Consider the following 22,837-nt stretch of genomic DNA (forward strand, 5'->3'; position numbering starts at 1 on the left):
TAGGGAGGTCGAGTTCCCCTGGTTTCATATGCTGTTATTAGGGAGGTCGAGTTCCCCTGGTTTCATATGCTGTTATTAGTGAGGTCGAGTTCCCCTGGTTTCATATGCTGTTATTAGTGAGGTCGAGTTCCCCTGGTTTCATATGCTGTTATTAGTGAGGTCGAGTTCCCCTGGTTTCATATGCTGTTATTAGGGAGGTCGAGTTCCCCTGGTTTCATATGCTGTTATTAGGGAGGTCGAGTTCCCCTGGTTTCATATGCTGTTATTAGGGAGGTCGAGTTCCCCTGGTTTCATATGCTGTTATTAGTGAGGTCGAGTTCCCCTGGTTTCATATGCTGTTATTAGTGAGGTCGAGTTCCCCTGGTTTCATATGCTGTTATTAGTGAGGTCGAGTTCCCCTGGTTTCATATGCTGTTATTAGTGAGGTCGAGTTCCCCTGGTTTCATATGCTGTTATTAGGGAGGTCCAGTTCTCCTGGTTTCATATGCTGTTATTAGGGAGGTCCAGTTCCCCTGGTTTCATATGCTGTTATTAGGGAGGTCGAGTTCCCCTGGTTTCATATGCTGTTATTAGGGAGGTCGAGTTCCCCTGGTTTCATATGCTGTTATTAGGGAGGTCGAGTTCCCCTGGTTTCATATGCTGTTATTAGGGAGGTCGAGTTCCCCTGGTTTCATATGCTGTTATTAGTGAGGTCGAGTTCCCCTGGTTTCATATGCTGTTATTAGGGAGGTCGAGTTCCCCTGGTTTCATATGCTGTTATTAGTGAGGTCGAGTTCCCCTGGTTTCTTATGCTGTTATTAGGGAGGTCGAGTTCCCCTGGTTTCATATGCTGTTATTAGGGAGGTCGAGTTCCCCTGGTTTCATATGCTGTTATTAGGGAGGTCGAGTTCCCCTGGTTTCATATGCTGTTATTAGGGAGGTCGAGTTCCCCTGGTTTCATATGCTGTTATTAGTGAGGTCGAGTTCCCCTGGTTTCATATGCTGTTATTAGGGAGGTCGAGTTCCCCTGGTTTCATATGCTGTTATTAGGGAGGTCGAGTTCCCCTGGTTTCATATGCTGTTATTAGGGAGGTCGAGTTCCCCTGGTTTCATATGCTGTTATTAGGGAGGTCGAGTTCCCCTGGTTTCATATGCTGTTATTAGGGAGGTCCAGTTCCCCTGGTTTCATATGCTGTTATTAGGGAGGTCCAGTTCCCCTGGTTTCATATGCTGTTATTAGGGAGGTCCAGTTCCCCTGGTTTCATATGCTGTTATTAGGGAGGTCGAGTTCCCCTGGTTTCATATGCTGTTATTAGTGAGGTCCAGTTTCCCTGGTTTCATATGCTGTTATTAGGGAGGTCGAGTTCCCCTGGTTTCATATGCTGTTATGAGGGAGGTCCAGTTCCCCTGGTTTCATATGCTGTTATTAGGGAGGTCCAGTTCCCCTGGTTTCATATGCTGTTAATAGGGAGGTCGAGTTCCCCTGGTTTCATATGCTGTTATTAGTGAGGTCGAGTTCCCCTGGTTTCATATGCTGTTATTAGGGAGGTCGAGTTCCCCTGGTTTCATATGCTGTTATTAGTGAGGTCGAGTTCCCCTGGTTTCATATGCTGTTATTAGTGAGGTCGAGTTCCCCTGGTTTCATATGCTGTTATTAGGGAGGTCGAGTTCCCCTGGTTTCATATGCTGTTATTAGTGAGGTCGAGTTCCCCTGGTTTCATATGCTGTTATTAGTGAGGTCGAGTACCCCTGGTTTCATATGCTGTTATTAGGGAGGTCGAGTTCCCCTGGTTTCATATGCTGTTATTAGGGAGGTCGAGTTCCCCTGGTTTCATATGCTGTTATTAGTGAGGTCGAGTTCCCCTGGTTTCATATGCTGTTATTAGTGAGGTCCAGTTCCCCTGGTTTCATATGCTGTTATTAGTGAGGTCGAGTTCCCCTGGTTTCATATGCTGTTATTAGGGAGGTCGAGTTCCCCTGGTTTCATATGCTGTTATTAGGGAGGTCCAGTTCCCCTGGTTTCATATGCTGTTATTAGGGAGGTCCAGTTCCCCTGGTTTCATATGCTGTTATTAGTGAGGTCCAGTTCCCCTGGTTTCATATGCTGTTATTAGGGAGGTCGAGTTCCCCTGGTTTCATATGCTGTTATTAGTGAGGTCGAGTTCCCCTGGTTTCATATGCTGTTATTAGTGAGGTCGAGTTCCCCTGGTTTCATATGCTGTTATTAGTGAGGTCCAGTTCCCCTGGTTTCATATGCTGTTATTAGGGAGGTCCAGTTCCCCTGGTTTCATATGCTGTTATTAGGGAGGTCCAGTTCCCCTGGTTTCATATGCTGTTATTAGTGAGGTCCAGTTCCCCTGGTTTCATATGCTGTTATTAGGGAGGTCGAGTTCCCCTGGTTTCATATGCTGTTATTAGTGAGGTCGAGTTCCCCTGGTTTCATATGCTGTTATTAGTGAGGTCCAGTTCCCCTGGTTTCATATGCTGTTATTAGTGAGGTCCAGTTCCCCTGGTTTCATATGCTGTTATTAGGGAGGTCGCGTTCCCCTGGTTTCATATGCTGTTATTAGGGAGGTCGAGTTCCCCTGGTTTCATATGCTGTTATTAGGGAGGTCCAGTTCCCCTGGTTTCATATGCTGTTATTAGGGAGGTCCAGTTCCCCTGGTTTCATATGCTGTTATTAGGGAGGTCGAGTTCCCCTGGTTTCATATGCTGTTATTAGGGAGGTCGAGTTCCCCTGGTTTCATATGCTGTTATTAGGGAGGTCGAGTTCCCCTGGTTTCATATGCTGTTATTAGGGAGGTCGAGTTCCCCTGGTTTCATATGCTGTTATTAGGGAGGTCGAGTTCCCCTGGTTTCATATGCTGTTATTAGGGAGGTCGAGTTCCCCTGGTTTCATATGCTGTTATTAGGGAGGTCGAGTTCCCCTGGTTTCATATGCTGTTATTAGGGAGGTCGAGTTCCCCTGGTTTCATATGCTGTTATTAGTGAGGTCCAGTTCCCCTGGTTTCATATGCTGTTATTAGGGAGGTCCAGTTCCCCTGGTTTCATATGCTGTTATTAGGGAGGTCGAGTTCCCCTGGTTTCATATGCTGTTATTAGGGAGGTCGAGTTCCCCTGGTTTCATATGCTGTTATTAGTGAGGTCCAGTTCCCCTGGTTTCATATGCTGTTATTAGGGAGGTCGAGTTCCCCTGGTTTCATATGCTGTTATTAGGGAGGTCGAGTTCCCCTGGTTTCATATGCTGTTATTAGTGAGGTCCAGTTCCCCTGGTTTCATATCCTGTTATTAGGGAGGTCGAGTTCCCCTGGTTTCATATGCTGTTATTAGGGAGGTCGAGTTCCCCTGGTTTCATATGCTGTTATTAGGGAGGTCCAGTTCCCCTGGTTTCATATGCTGTTATTAGTGAGGTCGAGTTCCCCTGGTTTCATATGCTGTTATTAGGGAGGTCTAGTTCCCCTGGTTTCATATGCTGTTATTAGGGAGGTCGAGTTCCCCTGGTTTCATATGCTGTTATTAGTGAGGTCGAGTTCCCCTGGTTTCATATGCTGTTATTAGGGAGGTCCAGTTCCCCTGGTTTCATATGCTGTTATTAGTGAGGTCCAGTTCCCCTGGTTTCATATGCTGTTATTAGTGAGGTCGAGTTCCCCTGGTTTCATATGCTGTTATTAGGGAGGTCCAGTTCCCCTGTTCCCTGATTTCTTTTTTCAATAACTGTTAAATCATGAAATTTCATGAATTTCTACAGAATGGGTGGATGGCTGTATTTTGTTACCCTGTTAAGTTGTTTTTCTTTAATGTGAATCTATACAGTTATAGTGCACAGAAAATGTAGGTTGTGTTGTACAAATGGCAATAATTGCTATTTGAATAGAAAGAATAATTGAATCACCCTCCAGGTAGTGGGAGATTTTATATTTCTGTAGGCAGGGGGCGCTACACTTCATTCTGACGTGGGATTCGGGACTCCTATAAATTAAATATTCTAGTCCTTGTAATAAACGGTGTATTATGCACAGCTTTATATTTCTACACATTAACACACAGTTTAATACCGATTGAATAAGTAAATAAAATCATTTGAGCGTTAAAATGCAGTAGCCCACTCTGAAATCTAATATCCTGGATTGTATTATAAGGATCTATTATTACAGTAACCTGTAATAGTTGATGTAGGCCCAGCTACCTCATGCAAACGTATGCAAATAATGAAGAGTAAAATATTAAACCGCCAACAGGGGGACAGTCTCTAAAAGCAGTTATAGTTTTACATCTTTGTGATGTCATTCTCTGTTGGAGCATTTCGCGGCAGCAGCAGGCGACACAGGTTGGGGGAATAACGAGAGAGATGGGGGCAGTTGACAGTTTACCAGGCGTACAAGACTAGGAAACGAAGCCAATTGACTAGCTACAACTTAAAGGACGAAAGCAGCTGTCCGTCAACCTCTCCAAAACGCAGTCATGTTATCTTTATCCATTAGGATATGTTTTTATTCTGAATAGGCTATTTATTCTCCAATCACATCGTTCTCTTCTCCCAAAACATCCCAGGACAGGATAGAGTGGATGTTATTGTAATAATAGCCATGAATTCGGCGGAACAGACGGTAACGTGGCTGATAACGTTGGGGGTCTTGGAGTCACCGAAAAAGACAATTTCTGACCCTGAAGGATTCCTGCAGTCTTCTCTCAAAGATGGGGTTGTCCTGTGCAAGCTGGTGGAGCGATTGCGCCCTGGTTCTGTTGAGAAAGTAAGGTCATCTCTTATTGCCTGGATGTCCCACCTCTGCCTTAGACAACTAGTATGTGGAACTTGAAGAATTAAACGTTGTATTAGTATGTCTTTGTTGTAGATGTCAAACCGATCCTAGTATAGATAATTACCAGAGGGGTTATTGTACCGAGTAGAGTGGAATTTCCGGACAGATGTCCGTGTGTCTCACTTCAGCACTAGTTTGCATTGACAATGAGATACCTATTCCCTTTATTCCCAATATAACCTATTCTTAAGTGAGTAATAACGCAATTGTATTCACATAGGCTACACATGGCATTAAAGTCCCATGATTTTTTTTCTTGATTGAAAACAGACGCTTTTTAAAAAAAAAAGAACATGTTTGGTTTTCGGAGTAAGTATGCACATTTGGCCACTTTATTTTTATTCCACCCAAAAATGTTGCTATAATAAACGGGTGTTTTTGGTTCGGATCAACTGCTATAATGGAGTACACTACAAATAGGTTCACATGAGTGGTCCGCCATTGACTTCAATTTCACTCAGAAGAAGCCCCCCTCTCTCTCTTTTAAAGGAACAGTGTTGTTTTAACATTATTTAGCCATCAGAGTAGACCATTTATATAGGCTTACATTGTAACATTGGGAAAAGCATTAGCCTACTGATGGGACTCTCCCAATTATTCAGTGAAACACTCATTTAAGGGTTATGGAAACACCATTGTATTAGGGATAGAACAAATTCTTATTTACAATGACGGCCTACCCCGGCCAAACCCTAACCCGGACGACGCTGGGCCAATTGTGCGCCGCCCGGTGGGACTCCCAATCACGGCCGGATGTGATACAGCCTGGGTCTGTTGTGATGCCTCTAGCACTGAGATGCAGTGCATTAGTCTCGGGAGACCCTATGAGCTTTACTTTTATGCATTTTTGTTCTTGTAAAGCATTTCAAAATATACAATATAGAACAACAGAGTATATAACGGAGTATACAAACATTACAAACAACAGTCGGGGATACAGACAATACATTATATAAAGACAGTGGTGGGAAATGTACCAAATGTTCATACTTGAGTAAAAGTAAAGTTACATTAATAGAAAATTACTCAATTAAAAGTGAAAGTCACCCAGTAAAATACAACTTGAGTAAAAGTAAATTATCCAAAGTAAATGTAATTGCTAAAATATACATAAGTATCAAAATTAAAAGTATAAATGATTTCAAATTCCTTATATTAAGCAAACAAGACGGCACGATATTTTATTTGTTAAAGATATCCAGAGCCACACTCCAACACATAGATAATTTACAAATGAAGCATTTGTGTTTAGTGAGTCCGCCAGATCAGATGCATTAGGGATGACCAGGGATGTTCTCTTGATAAATTTGTGAATTTGACAAGTTTCCTGTCCTGCTAAGCATTCAAAATGTAACGAGTACTTTTGGGTGTCAGGGAAAATGAATGGAGTAAAAAGTACATTATTTTTTTTAGGAATATAGAGGGGTAAAAGTAATAGTTGTCCAAAATATAAATAGTAAAGTGCAGATACCCCCCAAAATTACTTGAGTACTATACACCACTGTACAAAGACTAATTAATTACAAACATTAAACGTTTTGATAGCTCTTTTGTTATGAGAAGAAGAAATCGTGTTTATTTGTTGCCTTGACATTTTTAGCTGGGGGGGAAACGTCATTTCTGTCACACACCCACAGAGCAAGAATGAACCTGCTCCTGTGCACTTGCAATTTATGCACAGTTGGGAAAAGTTAACAGCATAACAACAACAGGGTCAGGGACTTCTAAATAATAGCCAATTGACGATAGGCCTAATAAGGAGAGAAATGGTTAGGTTATTAAAGGCCACTACTGATATAGTCGAGGAGGGTTCTGTTTGCACAGGTAGGCACCAAAAGGTGTAGCCGCTGGGTTCTGCTTTTCACCGTGGAATATACATACCACGTCATTTCCTCTCCTACTAATCCAATTTCCCGATGGGAGATTGAGAGGTCTTTCAGAAACCCCGATTGGAGATTTTAGTTTCACACTGAAATCGTGGATCTGTACCGTCTTTTGCAAAACCGAGAACAAAACAGGGTACTTACGGACGGCCGTATGCGTGCACCTACGGCTCGGGGATTTACTTCATAAAACGTTTAACTCCCTTTTCACACAGATCTTCCAAGAACCAAGGAATGATAGTGAGTTCCAGAGCAATATAAAGGAGTTTCTGAAAGGCTGCGGGTCCTTCCGAGTGGAGGTGAGTCATTTAACCTGTCTGCTGCTCTGTAACTTTGTTGGAAATATCGACAATACAACGCGCTCTAAACATGACTGAAAACACTGGATCAACATTTCATTTGATCAACACGGGAGCCTGCCCCGTGGGGCGTTAGCACAGCCCAGTTTTACTAGCCTACCAGCAGAAATACTACAGTAGCAGCCCGTCGCCATTTGGATACTAGTCTGGGCTTTCATTTGTATTTCTAAGATAGTGTAACAGTATTCCAAACGAATACTACTCCACTCAATGTGTAGGGTTAGGGTAGAATGATTTGGTCACCATGATTTGGCCGTTTAACTGAGAAGTTCACCATTTTACAACTTGTTAGATGGTTCCTCATCCTGAAAATAATCTATGGTCCGGGAGAAACTGCAATCCATGGTTCAGTTCTTTACACAGCCATTACAAACTTCAGCTGACATTAGCCACTGTTAGCTAAAAAGCCATGGAAGCGATGGGGGCAAACCAACTCCATATTTGGTTTGATGTTACTTAAAGGCGATTTGGCCATAACAATCTAATAAAAACATGCTCACAAATTAGCTGAAGTTTGTAATGGCTGTGTAAAGAACTGAACCATGGATTCTAGTTTCTCCTGGCCCATAGACTATTTTCAGGGTGAGGAACCATCTAACATCAAGTTGTAAATTAGTGATCTTGTCCTTTAATTCAACAACAAATTGTTATTCTGCATATTGAGCTGTCCTGATCAATATGCAGACCAAGGGAATTTAACTGTGGGCACATCTACTGTCATGAGTAGCCAAGGCCGAGAGCCATATTTCACTCAGTCAATACCATGAACCCTATTTCAACATTACAAAACACTTTCAAATGAATAATTATTATATTTCTACTGTGTGAAACCTGAGTTGTTGGAAATCTGTTTTAAAACACAAATGTCATCTCTTGGAATACTGTGCATCAGTCACACAATTTATTTGTCATGGAAACAAGATTTGCCTCAAACTTCTGAGAAATTGTGCGATATGGCAGGTGCCAGGTAAACATGTAAACAAAGGTGTGAAATGAACAGCTTCCTGATTTCAAATCCATCTGGGAAATTAGACAGTCCACTACTCCCGAAAATATAAATGTGTACACCTTGTAGTGAACTACTTGCCTTACCATGGCCTAGTTCTTGTGAATGTCTCGTCTTGACAGTGTGACTGACTGCTTGAAGACCAGGCCTTATGGAAAGACTGTGACGGCTCTGTTCCAGTGTTCACACCATACCACTGAGAATGAAGCAGTGTATTGGCATGCATCCAAGTGTTATGCTAGTGTGGATATTGGCCTGTGACTCATACCTACCAGGAGTGAGAGCTGCTGGACTGTTCTATCTCATGGCTGCTCACTGCAGTATAGAGGCTGGGCTGCAGCAATAGTAACTAGCATGGCCTTTAGCACCTAACTCAGGTGTCTGTCCCGTCCTGTCCTGTCGTCAGTCATGCCTAACTGAATCAATACAGTTTTTGCAAGAGGTGGTGCTGGGGGGGGGGGGAGGTTCATGAGAATGTCAACCCAACCAATGGATTTTCCAACGAGGTCGATTAGATCGCAAGGTTAAATTCCAAAATGACCAGACATGGACATACACTGTAGTGTGAAGGAGCAGTAAGCTGTCATGATGTCCATGGTAGATTATTGTCCCAAAACAACCCCTACCTTATAGACATTCATTCGTAATAGATGTCTTCACTCTAGAGACCACATTGAGTCCATCCACCATATTGCTTAATATGTCCATGTAGTTCTGTGTCAGATCAAGAAGAGGTCATGCAGAAGTGTGTGTGTAGGATTAGGGAGTAAGGGGTGGTTAGGGGGGGTGTGTGTGTGTAGGATTAGGGAGTAAGGGGTGGTTGGGGGTGTGTGTGTGTGTGTGTGTGTGTGTGAGAGAGAACATGATGAGGCAGAGATTAGAGAGATGGCTCAGACTGCTGCTAATCCCCCAGACTGGGTGGTTAAAGGGTAGGAGTGAGGGTGTGTGTGTCCAGACTAAGGGGCTAGGGGTGGGTAGAGGAGAGGGTGGGACTGTGTGGGTGCTTAGCCATAAGTGTGCCACAGTGAGTGCTGAACCAGACTGGGTGAAAACTGCCCTCGGAGCAGAAGCAGCATGTAGGGCTGAGGAAACCAATGACACGACTGAATTCCCACTCAGCTATGAAAATGACCTAATACTCTGACAGGGAAGTAGACCTCGTAGAGCTACTACACTTACTGCCGTGCCAAATGGTGCTGAATACAATAGAATAGCAGTAAGTAAACTTGGGTGTTGGCCTGGTTGTGCAACAGCGTTAATGCATCTCCCGCTGTGGCCCAGTCACCTTAGGAAGCCTGATGAAATCCTGTGTTTGTACTACAGAATTAGGTAGTTATCTGATAAATACAGTCACACCATATCCTGCCAGGCCATGGCTCTCATAGCGTTTCATGTTGGCTGTGTGTTAGTTGTTTAATGAACTCTGACAACATACCGTTTTAAAGAGACACCCAGGCCAAATGAGACGTAAGACTTGAAGGAGGAATACAGTGAAGGAGGAATACAGTGCAGGAGGAATACAGTGCAGGAGGAATACGGTGCAGGAGGAATACGGTGCAGGAGGAATACGGTGCAGGAGGAATACGGTGCAGGAGGAATACGGTGCAGGAGGAATACAGTGAATCGGGTCAGATGTGTGCTGCCAGACTTAGGTGTTGGCACTCCTGTCCTAAAGTTCCATTATTAAACAGCCAACATCTCAGGTAGCAATTATTTAGAGAATAATACAGCAGGAAGTGGTTGATCCCCAGTTAGACAGAGGGTGGATCTCAACATGACAGTCACATTCCTGACCTGTCTGGACTGAGAACAGAGAGAGTAGGATGTCCCTAACCCTGGGGCTTCCTTCCTGTGGGTGTCTGTGGTACGAAGCACTTCGCTGTCTAAATCCCAGCGTCTGTACAACGTCTCAGTAATGCTTGGGTAGATTATGGCTGAGTTCTGCTGCCTGTCAATCAGTAGTTGTTGTAACTCTTGATATTCTCCAGGCCTCAAACCTAGGCCTCCTTACTGTGAGAAATATCTTTACAGACATTACACATCACTGTACTATGGGAATGTCTGGAAGTTCCTGTCGGGTTTTCATCACCAGAACCAGAGGAAATATAAGACCTTTACGCCGTTGCAATGTTATGAAACAGTTTTGTTTGTCTTCAGTCACTTATCTACATGTTTTATTTTCAACAAGTATTGAAAAGCTAAAGGATATCTCTCCTCTCCCTCCTCTTCTCAGCCATTTGAGGTCAATGACCTTCTCCAGGGACTGAATTTCACCAAGGTGCTCAACTCGCTGGTGGCACTGGCCAAAGCCACCGAGGGTAAGTGGACTGACAGAAGTGTTTCTGGGGTGATTCATGGAAGGTTTCCTGTTTTCTATTCAAATCCATACCTGTGAAGTCCCACATGTAACCTGTAGTGTAGATATCAGAGTGGGCGTTGTGTGTTAGGCCTGTGTGTGTCAGTGTAGAATGATGGGTGCATGTTGCAGCATGTTGACTTGTTCTTCACTCACATTAATGTGTGTTGAACCTAAAGTAGCAGGAGTAAAATAATCTCCTGAAACTGGATCCCCACATTCTGTCACGGGGAGGGTCTCTTCTGCTCTCTTCAACCAATCCAGTAAATGTGGGGGAGGAGTTAAGATGGAGTGACGCCTTGTTAACGTCCGAAAGCAGAAGTCACGTCACAGGCTCTCTTCCATTTCCCCTGAAAACCGGATCGGTTGTTGACGGCCCCGCCGAGGCTGTCCCCCCTCATCCCTCTCTCTCATCCACAGACATAGGAGTGGGCAGTGACTCTGTGTCCTCATCCCTCTCTCTCTCATCCACAGACATAGGAGTGGGCAGTGACTCTGTGTCCTCATCCCTCTCTCTCATCCACAGACATAGGAGTGGGCAGTGACCCTGTGTGTCCTCATCCCTCTCTCTCTCCTCCACAGACATAGGAGTGGGCAGTGACTCTGTGTCCTCATCCCTCTCTCTCATCCACAGACATAGGAGTGGGCAGTGACCCTGTGTGTCCTCATCCCTCTCTCTCTCATCCACAGACATAGGAGTGGGCAGTGACTCTGTGTCCTCATCCCTCTCTCTCATCCACAGACATAGGAGTGGGCAGTGACCCTGTGTGTCCTCATCCCTCTCTCTCTCCTCCACAGACATAGGAGTGGGCAGTGACTCTGTGTCCTCATCCCTCTCTCTCATCCACAGACATAGGAGTGGGCAGTGACCCTGTGTGTCCTCATCCCTCTCTCTCTCATCCACAGACATAGGAGTGGGCAGTGACTCTGTGTGTCCTCATCCCTCTCTCTCATCCACAGACATAGGAGTGGGCAGTGACTCTGTGTCCTCATCCCTCTCTCTCTCATCCACAGACATAGGAGTGGGCAGTGACTCTGTGTGTGTCCTCATCCCTCTCTCTCTCATCCACAGACATAGGAGTGGGCAGTGACTCTGTGTGTGTCCTCATCCCTCTCTCTCATCCACAGACATAGGAGTGGGCAGTGACTCTGTGTGTCCTCATCCCTCTCTCTCATCCACAGACATAGGAGTGGACAGTGACTCTGTGTCCTCATCCCTCTCTCTCTCATCCACAGACATAGGAGTGGGCAGTGACTCTGTGTGTGTCCTCATCCCTCTCTCTCTCATCCACAGACATAGGAGTGGGCAGTGACTCTGTGTGTGTCCTCATCCCTCTCTCTCATCCACAGACATAGGACTGGGCAGTGACTCTGTGTGTCCTCATCCCTCTCTCTCATCCACAGACATAGGAGTGGGCAGTGACCCTGTGTGTCCTCATCCCTCTCTCTCTCATCCACAGACATAGGAGTGGGCAGTGACCCTGTGTGTCCTCATCCCTCTCTCTCTCATCCACAGACATAGGAGTGGGCAGTGACTCTGTGTCCTCATCCCTCTCTCTCTCATCCACAGACATAGGAGTGGGCAGTGACTCTGTGTGTGTCCTCATCCCTCTCTCTCTCATCCACAGACATAGGAGTGGGCAGTGACTCTGTGTCCTCATCCCTCTCTCTCTCCTCCACAGACATAGGAGTGGGCAGTGACTCTGTGTGTGTCCTCATCCCTCTCTCTCTCATCCACAGACATAGGAGTGGGCAGTGACTCTGTGTCCTCATCCCTCTCTCTCTCATCCACAGACATAGGAGTGGGCAGTGACTCTGTGTGTGTCCTCATCCCTCTCTCTCTCATCCACAGACATAGGAGTGGGCAGTGACTCTGTGTCCTCATCCCTCTCTCTCTCCTCCACAGACATAGGAGTGGGCAGTGACTCTGTGTGTGTCCTCATCCCTCTCTCTCTCATCCACAGACATAGGAGTGGGCAGTGACTCTGTGTGTGTCCTCATCCCTCTCTCTCTCATCCACAGACAGGAGTGGGCAGTGACTCTGTGTGTGTCCTCATCCCTCTCTCTCTCATCCACAGACATAGGAGTGGGCAGTGACTCTGTGTGTGTCCTCATTCCTCTCTCTCTCTCATCCACAGACATAGGAGTGGGCAGTGACTCTGTGTGTGCGCATCACTCGTCCTCGTTACGGATCAAGTCGTTTGACTCTCTGAACACTCAGTCTCCCCGCGGACGCTCCTCCAAACTCCTCCACAACCAGTACCGCAGCCTGGTGAGTCACAGAACCCAACAGAACCACAGAAACCAACTGAACTAGAAGGAACCATTTGAGGTGGTTCTCACCTGCAACATGGGGTTGTTTTCGATCTCTATTTGTTTTATCTTCCTCCATACTTTCTCAATGTCTTCTTTTTTCTTTCCCTCTTAATTTCTTTCCTTCTCTCCTGTTCCTCTGTTCTTTCCCTTCCTCCATCGCTCCCTCTTTCCTCCCCACTAGGACATGTCGGAGAGCGGTGGGCAGCGGGTACTGGTGAAGGCCAAGTTCACCTTCCAGCAGACCAATGAAGACGAGCTGTCCTTCAACAAGGGGGACATGATCAGTGTGTCGCGCCAGGAAGACGGCGGCTGGTGGGAGGGCTCGTTCAACGGCAACAAGGGCTGGTTCCCTAGCAACTATGTCAAGGAGGTCAAAGGCAGCGGTGGGTGTCAGTGATTGGGCGGCTTGGATTGAATATTAAGTAGGGATCATAGTTTGTATTGGCGAGTATCAACATTAGGCTTATGCATCTCTATAACAACGTTATAATCATCTATAGCAGCTCTATTACAACTGTATAACACTCAGAGAAGTATCTCCTGTGTTGATGATATCTGATAGTGGTCCCCCCTATAGCTGACTGTACCTCTGAATCATGCAGCTAAAGCAGGCTGTTGATAGCTGGTGTGATTTACACACTGTATTTAATGTGGGTCTGTAGGGAATATCCTCTGCTGTTTTTAATGGCTATACATCAAATACTCATTTCATGCAGTCAGCATTTCCCCCGGATGCTAGAGCTGTAATAACATGATTTATTTATTTTACCAGGTAAGTTGACTGAACACATTCGTATTCATAGCAATACAGGGTTGTATGCTGCTGGCCAAAGAGAATGATCATGAAGAGAATGATTTATAGCTGCAATATGTAACCTTTTGGGTGTCCAAACCAAATTCACATAGAAATGTTATTTATAGATCAGTCATTCTCACTGAAATCAAGTCTAAGTGGTAGATATGTTCTATGTGCGCTATTTCTATGCTTCTTGTTCTTAAGTTTAGTTTTTGCGTCTTCTACTTTCGTTTTTGTACACCAGCTTCAAAGAGCCGAAAATACAATATTGATTCTCTACACTATATGTGCTTGTTTTGTCGCATAAACTGAAATTAGGAAAACTACTAGAATTTGAGAAACCAGGAAATAGCGGAGCAATTAATTCGTAGTGCATCTTTTAAAAGAGGAATTACAGAGTGAAGGAGCGTGTTGCCAATACTAAGCTCACCAAGACATGGCTCTACTCCAGCTTATTCAATGGACTGCAATGTGCAAAGCATTACAGATAGAAATGTAGAGCTCTGAGTTGGTTCTATACACGACATTTCTATCTGCAACACTAAGTGTTCTATCAGATCATATACAGAAATGTATAGTAGATGTATAATCTGTCTTTGCACAGCTGTTGTGCACAGTGATTGTGCACTATTAATGTAGCTATTGTGCATTATAACGGAGTGGAAGGAAACTGCACGGTTAAACAAAGACAGGACATTCCTTAGCTTAGCCTGTGGGTGGGACTTCCCCCAAACACACCAAACAGATCCCAGTGCTTCGCTCTGTTGGCCTACTACCTACCTACACATGATGAACTATGTATCAAACTAAGTGGCATTTCTCTATAAGCTCACAGTGGTAACCCACCCCCTTTCTGTATCCAATCAGTCACACATGAACATGCCCTCTGTCTCTGGCTGCAGAGAGCGAGAGAGCGAGCTACAGTTTTTCTTTCTTTGCTATGTGTCATGTTGTTCTCTCTCCATTCTGTATGCTATCTCTGCCCCAAGGGTTAGCTACTAAAACACAGCAACATGAATATGTCCCCATTTCTCTGTAGTGCATAGAAAGCCTCTGGTCTGGTCGTTAGCTAAATGAAGCCAGCATCTTTCCCCGCCGGATAACGTTGCTTTAAACTCTATTATAAAATGAATGACTTCATGTTTCTGTCCTACTCTGTCTGTCCTACTTCTACTCTACACTTTCTTCTCCTCTCTCTCTTCTCCTCTCTCTCTCTACCACACAGACAAACCAGTGTCTCCTAAGTCTGGCACCCTCAAAAACCCTGTGAAAGGCTTTGACACACCAGCTGTCAGCAAGACCTACTATAACCTGGTGAGAACCTACACCACCTACTGCACTGAGATCTGAAATACCACGAGGGTTTTAGAATTTAGGCTTTTTCCTGCCGTGTGTTCGTGTGCAGTAATGTAGGTTGTTTCTTCCGTCTGACTGGCTGCTGGGCCAGCTGTGCCTCAAGGCCCTGTGACTGGCTGCTCTGTTTCTATCTAGTGGTAGCACACTGTCACTATGGTGTGTGTGTGTGTGTGTGTGTGTGTGGGGGGGGGTCTGGGTCAGTGATAGTTCACAGGGACTGTGTCCTGCTGCCGTGACGGTGATATGAGCACATTGCAAAGCATCCTGGAGGCCCTCTGTTTATTTTGGTGCTGAGAGAAGAGAAACAGAGGGAGGGAGATGAACTATTCAAGACACAGAAACTGTCAGGAGAGGAGAGTATAGCGGAGAGGAGAGTATAGCGGAGAGGAGAGTATAGCGGAGAGGAGAGTATAGCGGAGAGGAGAGGAGAGTATAGCGGAGAGGAGAGGAGAGTATAGCGGAGAGGAGAGGAGAGTATAGCGGAGAGGAGAGGAGAGTATAGCGGAGAGGAGAGGAGAGTATAGCGGAGAGGAGAGTATAGCGGAGAGGAGAGTATAGCGGAGAGGAGAGTATAGCGGAGAGGAGAGTATAGCGGAGAGGAGAGTATAGCGGAGAGGAGAGTATAGCGGAGAGGAGAGTATAGAGGAGAGTATAGCGGAGAGGAGAGTATAGAGGAGAGGAGAGGAGAGTATAGCGGAGAGGAGAGGAGAGTATAGCGGAGGAGAGTATCTGTATTGTCCCAATGGACAAGAATACATTAAGATCCACATGGAGCAATCTGACACAAATCAATACATTATGATATGGGGAAAGAAGTGAATAGTCCACTACTAGTCTTTATGAAGACTTGAAGGTAACCTCATCAGTGTTAAGTTATCCTGTGTAACAAGATCCAAATGAGTTTGAGAGTTGAAATATGAGCCCTACAACATCGGTAGTTAAATGCTACCTGGCCGTTCGCCATTAGTGGACGTTAGATGGGTTAAAGCCAACTTAAACCCTCCACCTTCTCCATCCATCCATCTCTGCATCCTTCCTAAAGCCTGCTCTGAACCTAGCCAGTAATGACATGTACTGAAGAGGTCAGTATTTGATGAGAAAAGGATAGCAGTTTATTTCTGTCCTCTGGTTTCTCTGTTTAATGGGCTCCTCATATGAAACTTAAAGACAAAAGAAAGTAAAGTACTTCAAAAAATGACGTGAAGAGGACAGGCTTCAGGAAGCAGAATGGACGGTCTCCCTGGCCCCATTCTGTCAACGAGGGGAAGGTTAGGAGGAGAGAGGGTGGGTCTCCTCAGTGGGGGTGTCTGAGTTCAGTGTCTGTCTGCCCGCCTGCCTGCCTGTCTGTCCATCCGTCAACATCCTCTCCTAACCCCCCTGTTCCGTCTCTCTCTCTCTCCATCCAGGTTCTCCAGAACATTCTAGAGACCGAGATCGAGTATTCCAAGAAGCTCCAAAACCTACTGACCTCATACCTGCACTCACTGCAACCCACAGACAAGTGAGTGTGTTTGTGTTCACATGGCTGTGTGTGTATTTGTCAGGGGTGTTGTGTGTCTGTCTGATTTCTTACTGTACCCCCCCCCCCTGTCTTTTAGTCAACCATATCGCTCCAGCTTTCCCCACACTGTCTCCCTCTGTCTCCAGGTTGAGCAGTGCAGACGTCAGTCACATCCTGGGGAATCTGGAGGACATCTCTACCTTCCAGCTGATGTTGGTTCAGTCCTACGAGGAATGTACCAAGTGAGTCCCCGAACCCACACACACACCATATGATCAGTCCAGCATTGACCAAATGTATCTTATCAATACATGGATGTACCAAATGAGTGCCGGTAATCTTCACGCAAGCTTAAAGTATGAATCAACTCTGAAATAGACCACGTCCTGTCTGCCAATAGGATCTAAAGCCACACCTTAAAACCCGCTGTGTGGGAGGGAGCACTATTCCTCTCATATATATATATATCTCAACATGCTGTTTATACAGGTCACACTGACACTTACTGGTAGACTCTGGTAGTGCTGTGGTGGTGAGCGTGTGTGTGTGTGTGTGTGTGTGTGTAGGCTTCCAGAGAGCCAGCAGAGAGTAGGGGGCTTCTTCCTCAACCTTCTGCCCCAGATGAAGGCTCTCTACATGGCCTACTGCTCCAACCACCCCTCGGCTGTCAACGTCCTCACAGAACACAGGTAAGTGTGTGTGTGCACGTCAGGTAAATGTGTATGTAACCAAATCTATCGTGATTTTTATTTATTTTTTTATTTTTTTTGTAATCTTTTATTTTTATTTTTTTATGACATCAGGTTGACTGTCAAAATGATAGTGGACTATTTTCAGTTACAAAATCTGAAGTATTTTGTGTGTTTCAGTGAGGAGCTGGGGGAGATTAGTATGTTGCTGTGTGTTTCAGTGAGGAACTGGGGGAGATTAGTATGTTACTGTGTGTTTCAGTGAGGAGCTGCGGGAGATTAGTATGTTACTGTGTGTTTCAGTGAGGAACTGGGGGAGTTTATGGAGGGGAAGGGAGCCAGTAGTCCAGGTATCCTGACCCTCACCACTGGCCTCAGTAAACCCTTCATGAGGATGGACAAATACCCTACACTGCTGAAGGAACTGGAGAGACACATGGAGGTGAGAGGGAGACAGTCTGTTTATTTAAAAAAAAAAAAAAAAAATTAGGGGGTAGAGCAGCTTTAGTATTACAGACAGATTGTAGCTTCCGTCAATGGAATTGTCTGCAGCATTTCCAATCTCCCATATTTATTTTTTGTAAATACACAGTACCAGTCAAATTTGGACACACTTACTCATTCAAGGGTTTTAAAAAAAAAACTATTAAATAACCCATATGGAATCATGTAGTAACCAAAAAAATGTTAACCTCTCTAGGGCAGGCGGGACGAATTCGTCCCACCTACGTAACAGCCAGTTGAATCCTGTGGCGCGATTTTCAAATACCTTAAAAATCCTATTACTTCTGTTTAATCCTGTTTAAAATCAATTTTTATGCCATTTTTCTCGTAGAAAAGCGATAATATTCCGACCGGGAATCTCCTTTTCGGCAAACAGAGGAAAAAATCACAAAGACGGGGGTGGTCAGGTCACGCGCCTAAGCCCACAGTCCCTTGATCGGCCACTTGAGAAAGGCGATAATGTGTTTCAGCCTGGGGCTGGGATGACGACATTCAGGTTTTTCCCGGGCTCTGAGCGCCTATGGACGACGTAGGAAGTGTCACGTTAGAGCAGAGATCCTTAGTAAAAGATAGAGATGGCAAAGAAGTTCCAGAAATGGTCAGACAGGCCACTTCCTGTAAAGGAATCTCTCAGGTTTTGACCTGCCATTTGAGTTCTGTTATACTCACAGACACCATTCAAACAGTTTTAGAAACTTTAGGGTGTTTTCTATGCATATATAATACGTATATGCATATTCTAGTTACTGGGTAGGATTAGTAACCAGATTAAATCGGGTACGTTTTTTATCCAGCCGTGAAAATGCTGCCCCCTAGCCATAAGAGGTTAAAGACAAGACTCGTTAATCTAACCACACTGTCCGATTTCAAAAAGGCTTTACAACGAAAGCAAAACATTAGATTATGTCAGCAGAGTACCAAGCCAGAAATAATCAGACACCCATTTTTCAAGCTAGCATATAATGTCACAAAAACCCAGAAGACAGCTAAATGCAGCACTAACCTTTGATCTTCATCAGATGACAACCCTAGGACATTATGTTATACAATACATGCATGTTTTGTTCAATCAAGTTCATATTTATATAAAAAAACAGCTTTTTACATTAGCATGTGACGTTCAGAACTAGCATACCCCCCGCAAACTTTCGGGGAATTTACTAACAATTTACTAAATTACTCACGATAAACGTTCACAAAAAGCATAACAATTATTTTAAGAATTATAGATACAGAACTCCTCTATGCACTCGATATGTCCGATTTTAAAATAGCTTTTTGGTGAAAGCACATTTTGCAATTTTCTAAGTACATAGCCCAGCCATCACTGGCTAGCTATTTAGACACCCGGCAAGTTTAGCCTTCACCAAAATCAGATTTACTATTATAAAAGTTTGATTACCTTTTGTTGTCTTCGTCAGAATGCACTCCCAGGACTGCTACTTCAATAACAAATGTTGGTTTGGTCCAAAATAATCCATCGTTATATCCGAATAGCAGCGTTTTGTTCGTGCGTCCCAGACACTATCCGAAATGGTAAATCAGGGTCGTGCGCATGGCGCAATTCGTGACAAAAAAATTCTAAATATTCCAATACCGTACCTCGAAGCATGTCAACCGCTGTTTAAAATCAATTTTTATGCAATTTATCTCGTAAAAAAGCGATAATATTCCGACAGGGAATCTCCTTTTCGGCAAACAGAGGAAAAAACACAAAGACGGGGGCGGCCAGTGCACGCGCCTAAGCCCACAGTCCCTTGATTGGCCACTTGAGAAAGGCGATAATGTGTTTCAGCCTGGGGCTGGAATGACGACATTCAGGTTTTTCCCGGGCTCTGAGAGCCTATTGGAGCCGTGGGAAGTGTCACGTTACCGCAGAGATCCTTTGTAATTGAATGAGATGTCAAAGAAAGACAATAAATGGTCAGACAGGCCACTTCCTGTAAAGTAATCTCTCAGGTTTTGACCTGCCATTTGAGTTCTGTTATACTCACAGACACCATTCAAACAGTTTTAGAAACTTTGGAGTGTTTTCTATCCAAAGCCAATAATTATATGCATATTCTAGTTACTGGGCAGGAGTAGTAACCAGATTAAATCGGGTACGTTTTTTTATCCAGCCGTGTCAATACTGCCCCCTAGCCCTAACAGGTTAAACAAATGTAAATATATTTTATATTTGAGATTCTTCAAAGTAGCCACCCTTTGCCTTAATGACAGCTTTGCACACTGTTGGTGTTCTTTCAACCAGCTTCATGAGAGTCACCTGGAATGCTTTTCCCACAGACTTGAAAAAGTTCCCACATATGCTGAGCATTTGTTGGCTGCTTTTCCTTCACTCAGCGGTCCAACTCATCCCAAACAATCTCAATTGTGTTGAGGTCAGGCGTTATGAAGGCCAGGTAATCTGATGCAGCACTCCATCACTCTCCTTCTTGGTCAAATAGCCCTTACACAGCCTGGAGGTGTGTTTTGGGTCATTGTTGAAACACACATGAGAGTCCCACTAAGCACAAACCAGATGGGATGGTGTATCGCTGCAGAATCCTGTGGTAGCCATGCTGGTTAAGTTTGCCTTGAATTCTAAATAAATCACAGACAGTGTCACCAGCAAAGCACCATCACACCACCTCCTCCATGCTTCACGGTGGGAAACACACGTGCGGAGATCATCAGTTCACCTACTCTGCATCTCACAAAGACACGGCGGTTGCAACCAGAATTTGGACTCATCAGACCAAAGGACAGATTTCCACCAGGCTAATGTCCATTGCTCGTGTTTCTTGTCTCAAGCAAGTCTCCTTTTTATTGGTGTCCTTTAGTAGTGGTTTCTTTGCAGCAATTCGACCATGAAGGCCTGATTTAATGCAGTGTCCTCGGAACAGTTGATGTTGAGATGTGTCTGTTACTTGAAATCTGAAGCATTTATTTGGTCTGCAATTTCTGAGGCTGGTAACTCTAATGAACTTATCCTCTGCAGCAGATGTAACTTTGGGTCTTCCTTTCCTGTGGCGGTCCTCATGAGAGCCAGTTTCATCATAGCGCTTGATGGTTTTTGCGACTGCACTTGAAGAAACTTTCAAAGTTCTTGAAATGTTCCGGATTGACTGACCTTCATGTCTGCAAGTAATGATGGACTGTCATTTCTCTTTGCTTATTTAAGCGGTTCTTGCCATAATATGGACTTGGTCTTTTACCAACTAGGGCTATCTTCTGTATACCACCCCTACCTTGTCACAACACAACTGATTGGCTCAAATGCATTAAGAAGGAAATAAATTCCACGAATTAACTTTTAAGAAGGCAAACCTGTTAATTGAAATGCATTCCAGGTGACTCCCTCATGAAGCTGGTTGGAAGAATGCCAAGAGTGTGCAAAGCTGTCATACAGGGAAAGGGTGGTTACTTTGAAGAATCTCAAATATAAAATATATTTACATTTGTTAAACACTTTTTTTTTTTTGCTAACTACAGGATTCCATATGTGTTATTTCATACTTTTGAGGTCTTCACTATTATTCTACATTGTAGAAAATAGTAAAAATAAAGAAACCCTGGAATAAGTTGGTGTGTCCAAACTTTTGACTGGTACTGTGTGTGTGTGTGTGTGTGTGTGTGTGTGTGTGTGTGTGTGTGTGTGTGTGTGTGTGTGAACACTAAAATAACACATCCTAGATCTGAATGAATGAAATAATCTTATTAAATACTTTTTTCTTTACATAGTTGAATGTGCTGACAACAAAATCACACAAATAATCAATGGAAATCCAATTTATCAACCCATGGAGGTCTGGATTTGGAGTCACACTCAAAATTAAAGTGGAAAACCACACTACAGGCTGATCCAACTTTGATGTAATGTCCTTAAAACAAGTCAAAATGAGGCTCAGTAGTGTGTGTGGCCTCCACGTGCCTGTATGACCTCCCTACAACGCCTGGGCATGCTCCTGATGAGTTGGCGGATGGTCTCCTGAGGGATCTCCTCCCAGACCTGGACTAAAGCATCCGCCAACTCCTGGACAGTCTGTGGTGCAACGTGGCGTTTGTGGATGGAGCGAGACATGATGTCCCAGATGTGCTCAATTGGATTCAGGTCTGGGGAACGGGCGGGCCAGTCCATAGCATCAATGCCTTCCTCTTGCAGGAACTGCTGACACACTCCAGCCACATGAGGTCTAGCATTGTCTTGCATTAGGAGGAACCCAGGGCCAACCGCACCAGCATATGGTCTCACAAGGGGTCTGAGTATCTCATCTCGGTACCTAATGGCAGTCAGGCTACCTCTGGCGAGCACATAGAGGGTTGTGCGGCCCCCCCAAAGAAATGCCACCCCACACCATAACTGACCCACCGCCAAACCGGTCATGCTGGAGGATGTTGCAGGCAGCAGAACGTTCTCCACGGCGTCTCCAGACTCTGTCACGTCTGTCACGTGCTCAGTGTGAACCTGCTTTCATCCGTGAAGAGCACAGGGCGCCAGTGGCGAATTTGCCAATCTTTGTGTTCTCTGGCAAATGCCAAACGTCCTGCACGGTGTTGGGCTGTAAGCACAACCCCCACCTGTGGACATCGGGCCCTCATACCACCCTCATGGAGTCTGTTTCTGACCGTTTGAGCAGACACATGCACATTTGTGGCCTGCTGGAGGTCATTTTGCAGGGCTCTGGCAGTGCTCCTCCTGCTCCTCCTTGCACAAAGGCGGCGTTAGCGGTCCTGCTGCTGGGTTGTTGCCCTCCTACGGCCTCCTCCACGTCTCCTGATGTACTGGCCTCTCCTGGTAGCGCCTCCATGCTCTGGACACTACGCTGACAGACACAGCAAACCTTCTTGCCACAGCTCGCATTGATGTGCCATCCTGGATGAGCTGCACTACCTGAGCCACTTGTGTGGGTTGTAGACTCCGTCTCATGCTACCACTAGAGTGAAAGCACCGCCAGCATTCAAAAGTGACCAAAACATCAGCCAGGAAACATAGGAACTGAGAAGTGGTCTGTGGTCACCACCTGCAGAACCACTCCTTTTATTGGGGGTGTCTTGCTAATTGCCTATAATTTCCACCTGTTGTCTATTCCATTTGCAGAACAGCATGTGAAATGTATTGTCAATCAGTGTTGCTTCCTAAGTGGACAGTTTGATTTCACAGAAGTGTGAATGACTTGGAATTACATTGTGTTGTTTAAGTGTTCCCTTTATTTTTTTGAGCAGTGTATATATTTTTTATATATTCCTTTATTATTTTCCACAAACCCTGCCACCCCTCCCCTAATTGGGG

General features: G+C 44.8%; 1 protein-coding gene across 3 annotated transcripts in view; it reads left to right on the plus strand.

Annotated features, from left to right (window-relative positions):
* The first annotated feature begins 481 nt into the window (after positions 1-481).
* LOC106574627 (rho guanine nucleotide exchange factor 7) overlaps positions 482-22,837 on the plus strand; it is a 34,391-nt gene continuing 12,035 nt past the window's right edge. For 2 of the 3 annotated variants that reach the window (XR_006760017.2, XM_014150618.3), the window contains exons 1-10: positions 482-4,730; positions 6,898-6,981; positions 10,281-10,365; positions 12,542-12,675; positions 12,901-13,102; positions 14,741-14,829; positions 16,278-16,372; positions 16,519-16,614; positions 16,939-17,061; positions 17,365-17,503. Coding sequence is in view for 2 of the 3 variants with exons in the window: in XM_014150618.3 (XP_014006093.2) it covers positions 4,566-4,730; positions 6,898-6,981; positions 10,281-10,365; positions 12,542-12,675; positions 12,901-13,102; positions 14,741-14,829; positions 16,278-16,372; positions 16,519-16,614; positions 16,939-17,061; positions 17,365-17,503 (1,212 nt within the window). In the remaining variant the exon portion in view is untranslated. The remainder of the gene's footprint in view (positions 4,731-6,897; positions 6,982-10,280; positions 10,366-12,541; positions 12,676-12,900; positions 13,103-14,740; positions 14,830-16,277; positions 16,373-16,518; positions 16,615-16,938; positions 17,062-17,364; positions 17,504-22,837) is intronic. The other variant, XM_014150617.3, reaches the window with a different exon arrangement.

This window comes from Salmo salar, chromosome 17 (assembly GCF_965601325.2).
Source record: "Salmo salar chromosome 17, fSalSal1, whole genome shotgun sequence".
In the NCBI taxonomy this organism is placed as follows: Eukaryota; Metazoa; Chordata; class Actinopteri; order Salmoniformes; family Salmonidae; genus Salmo; species Salmo salar.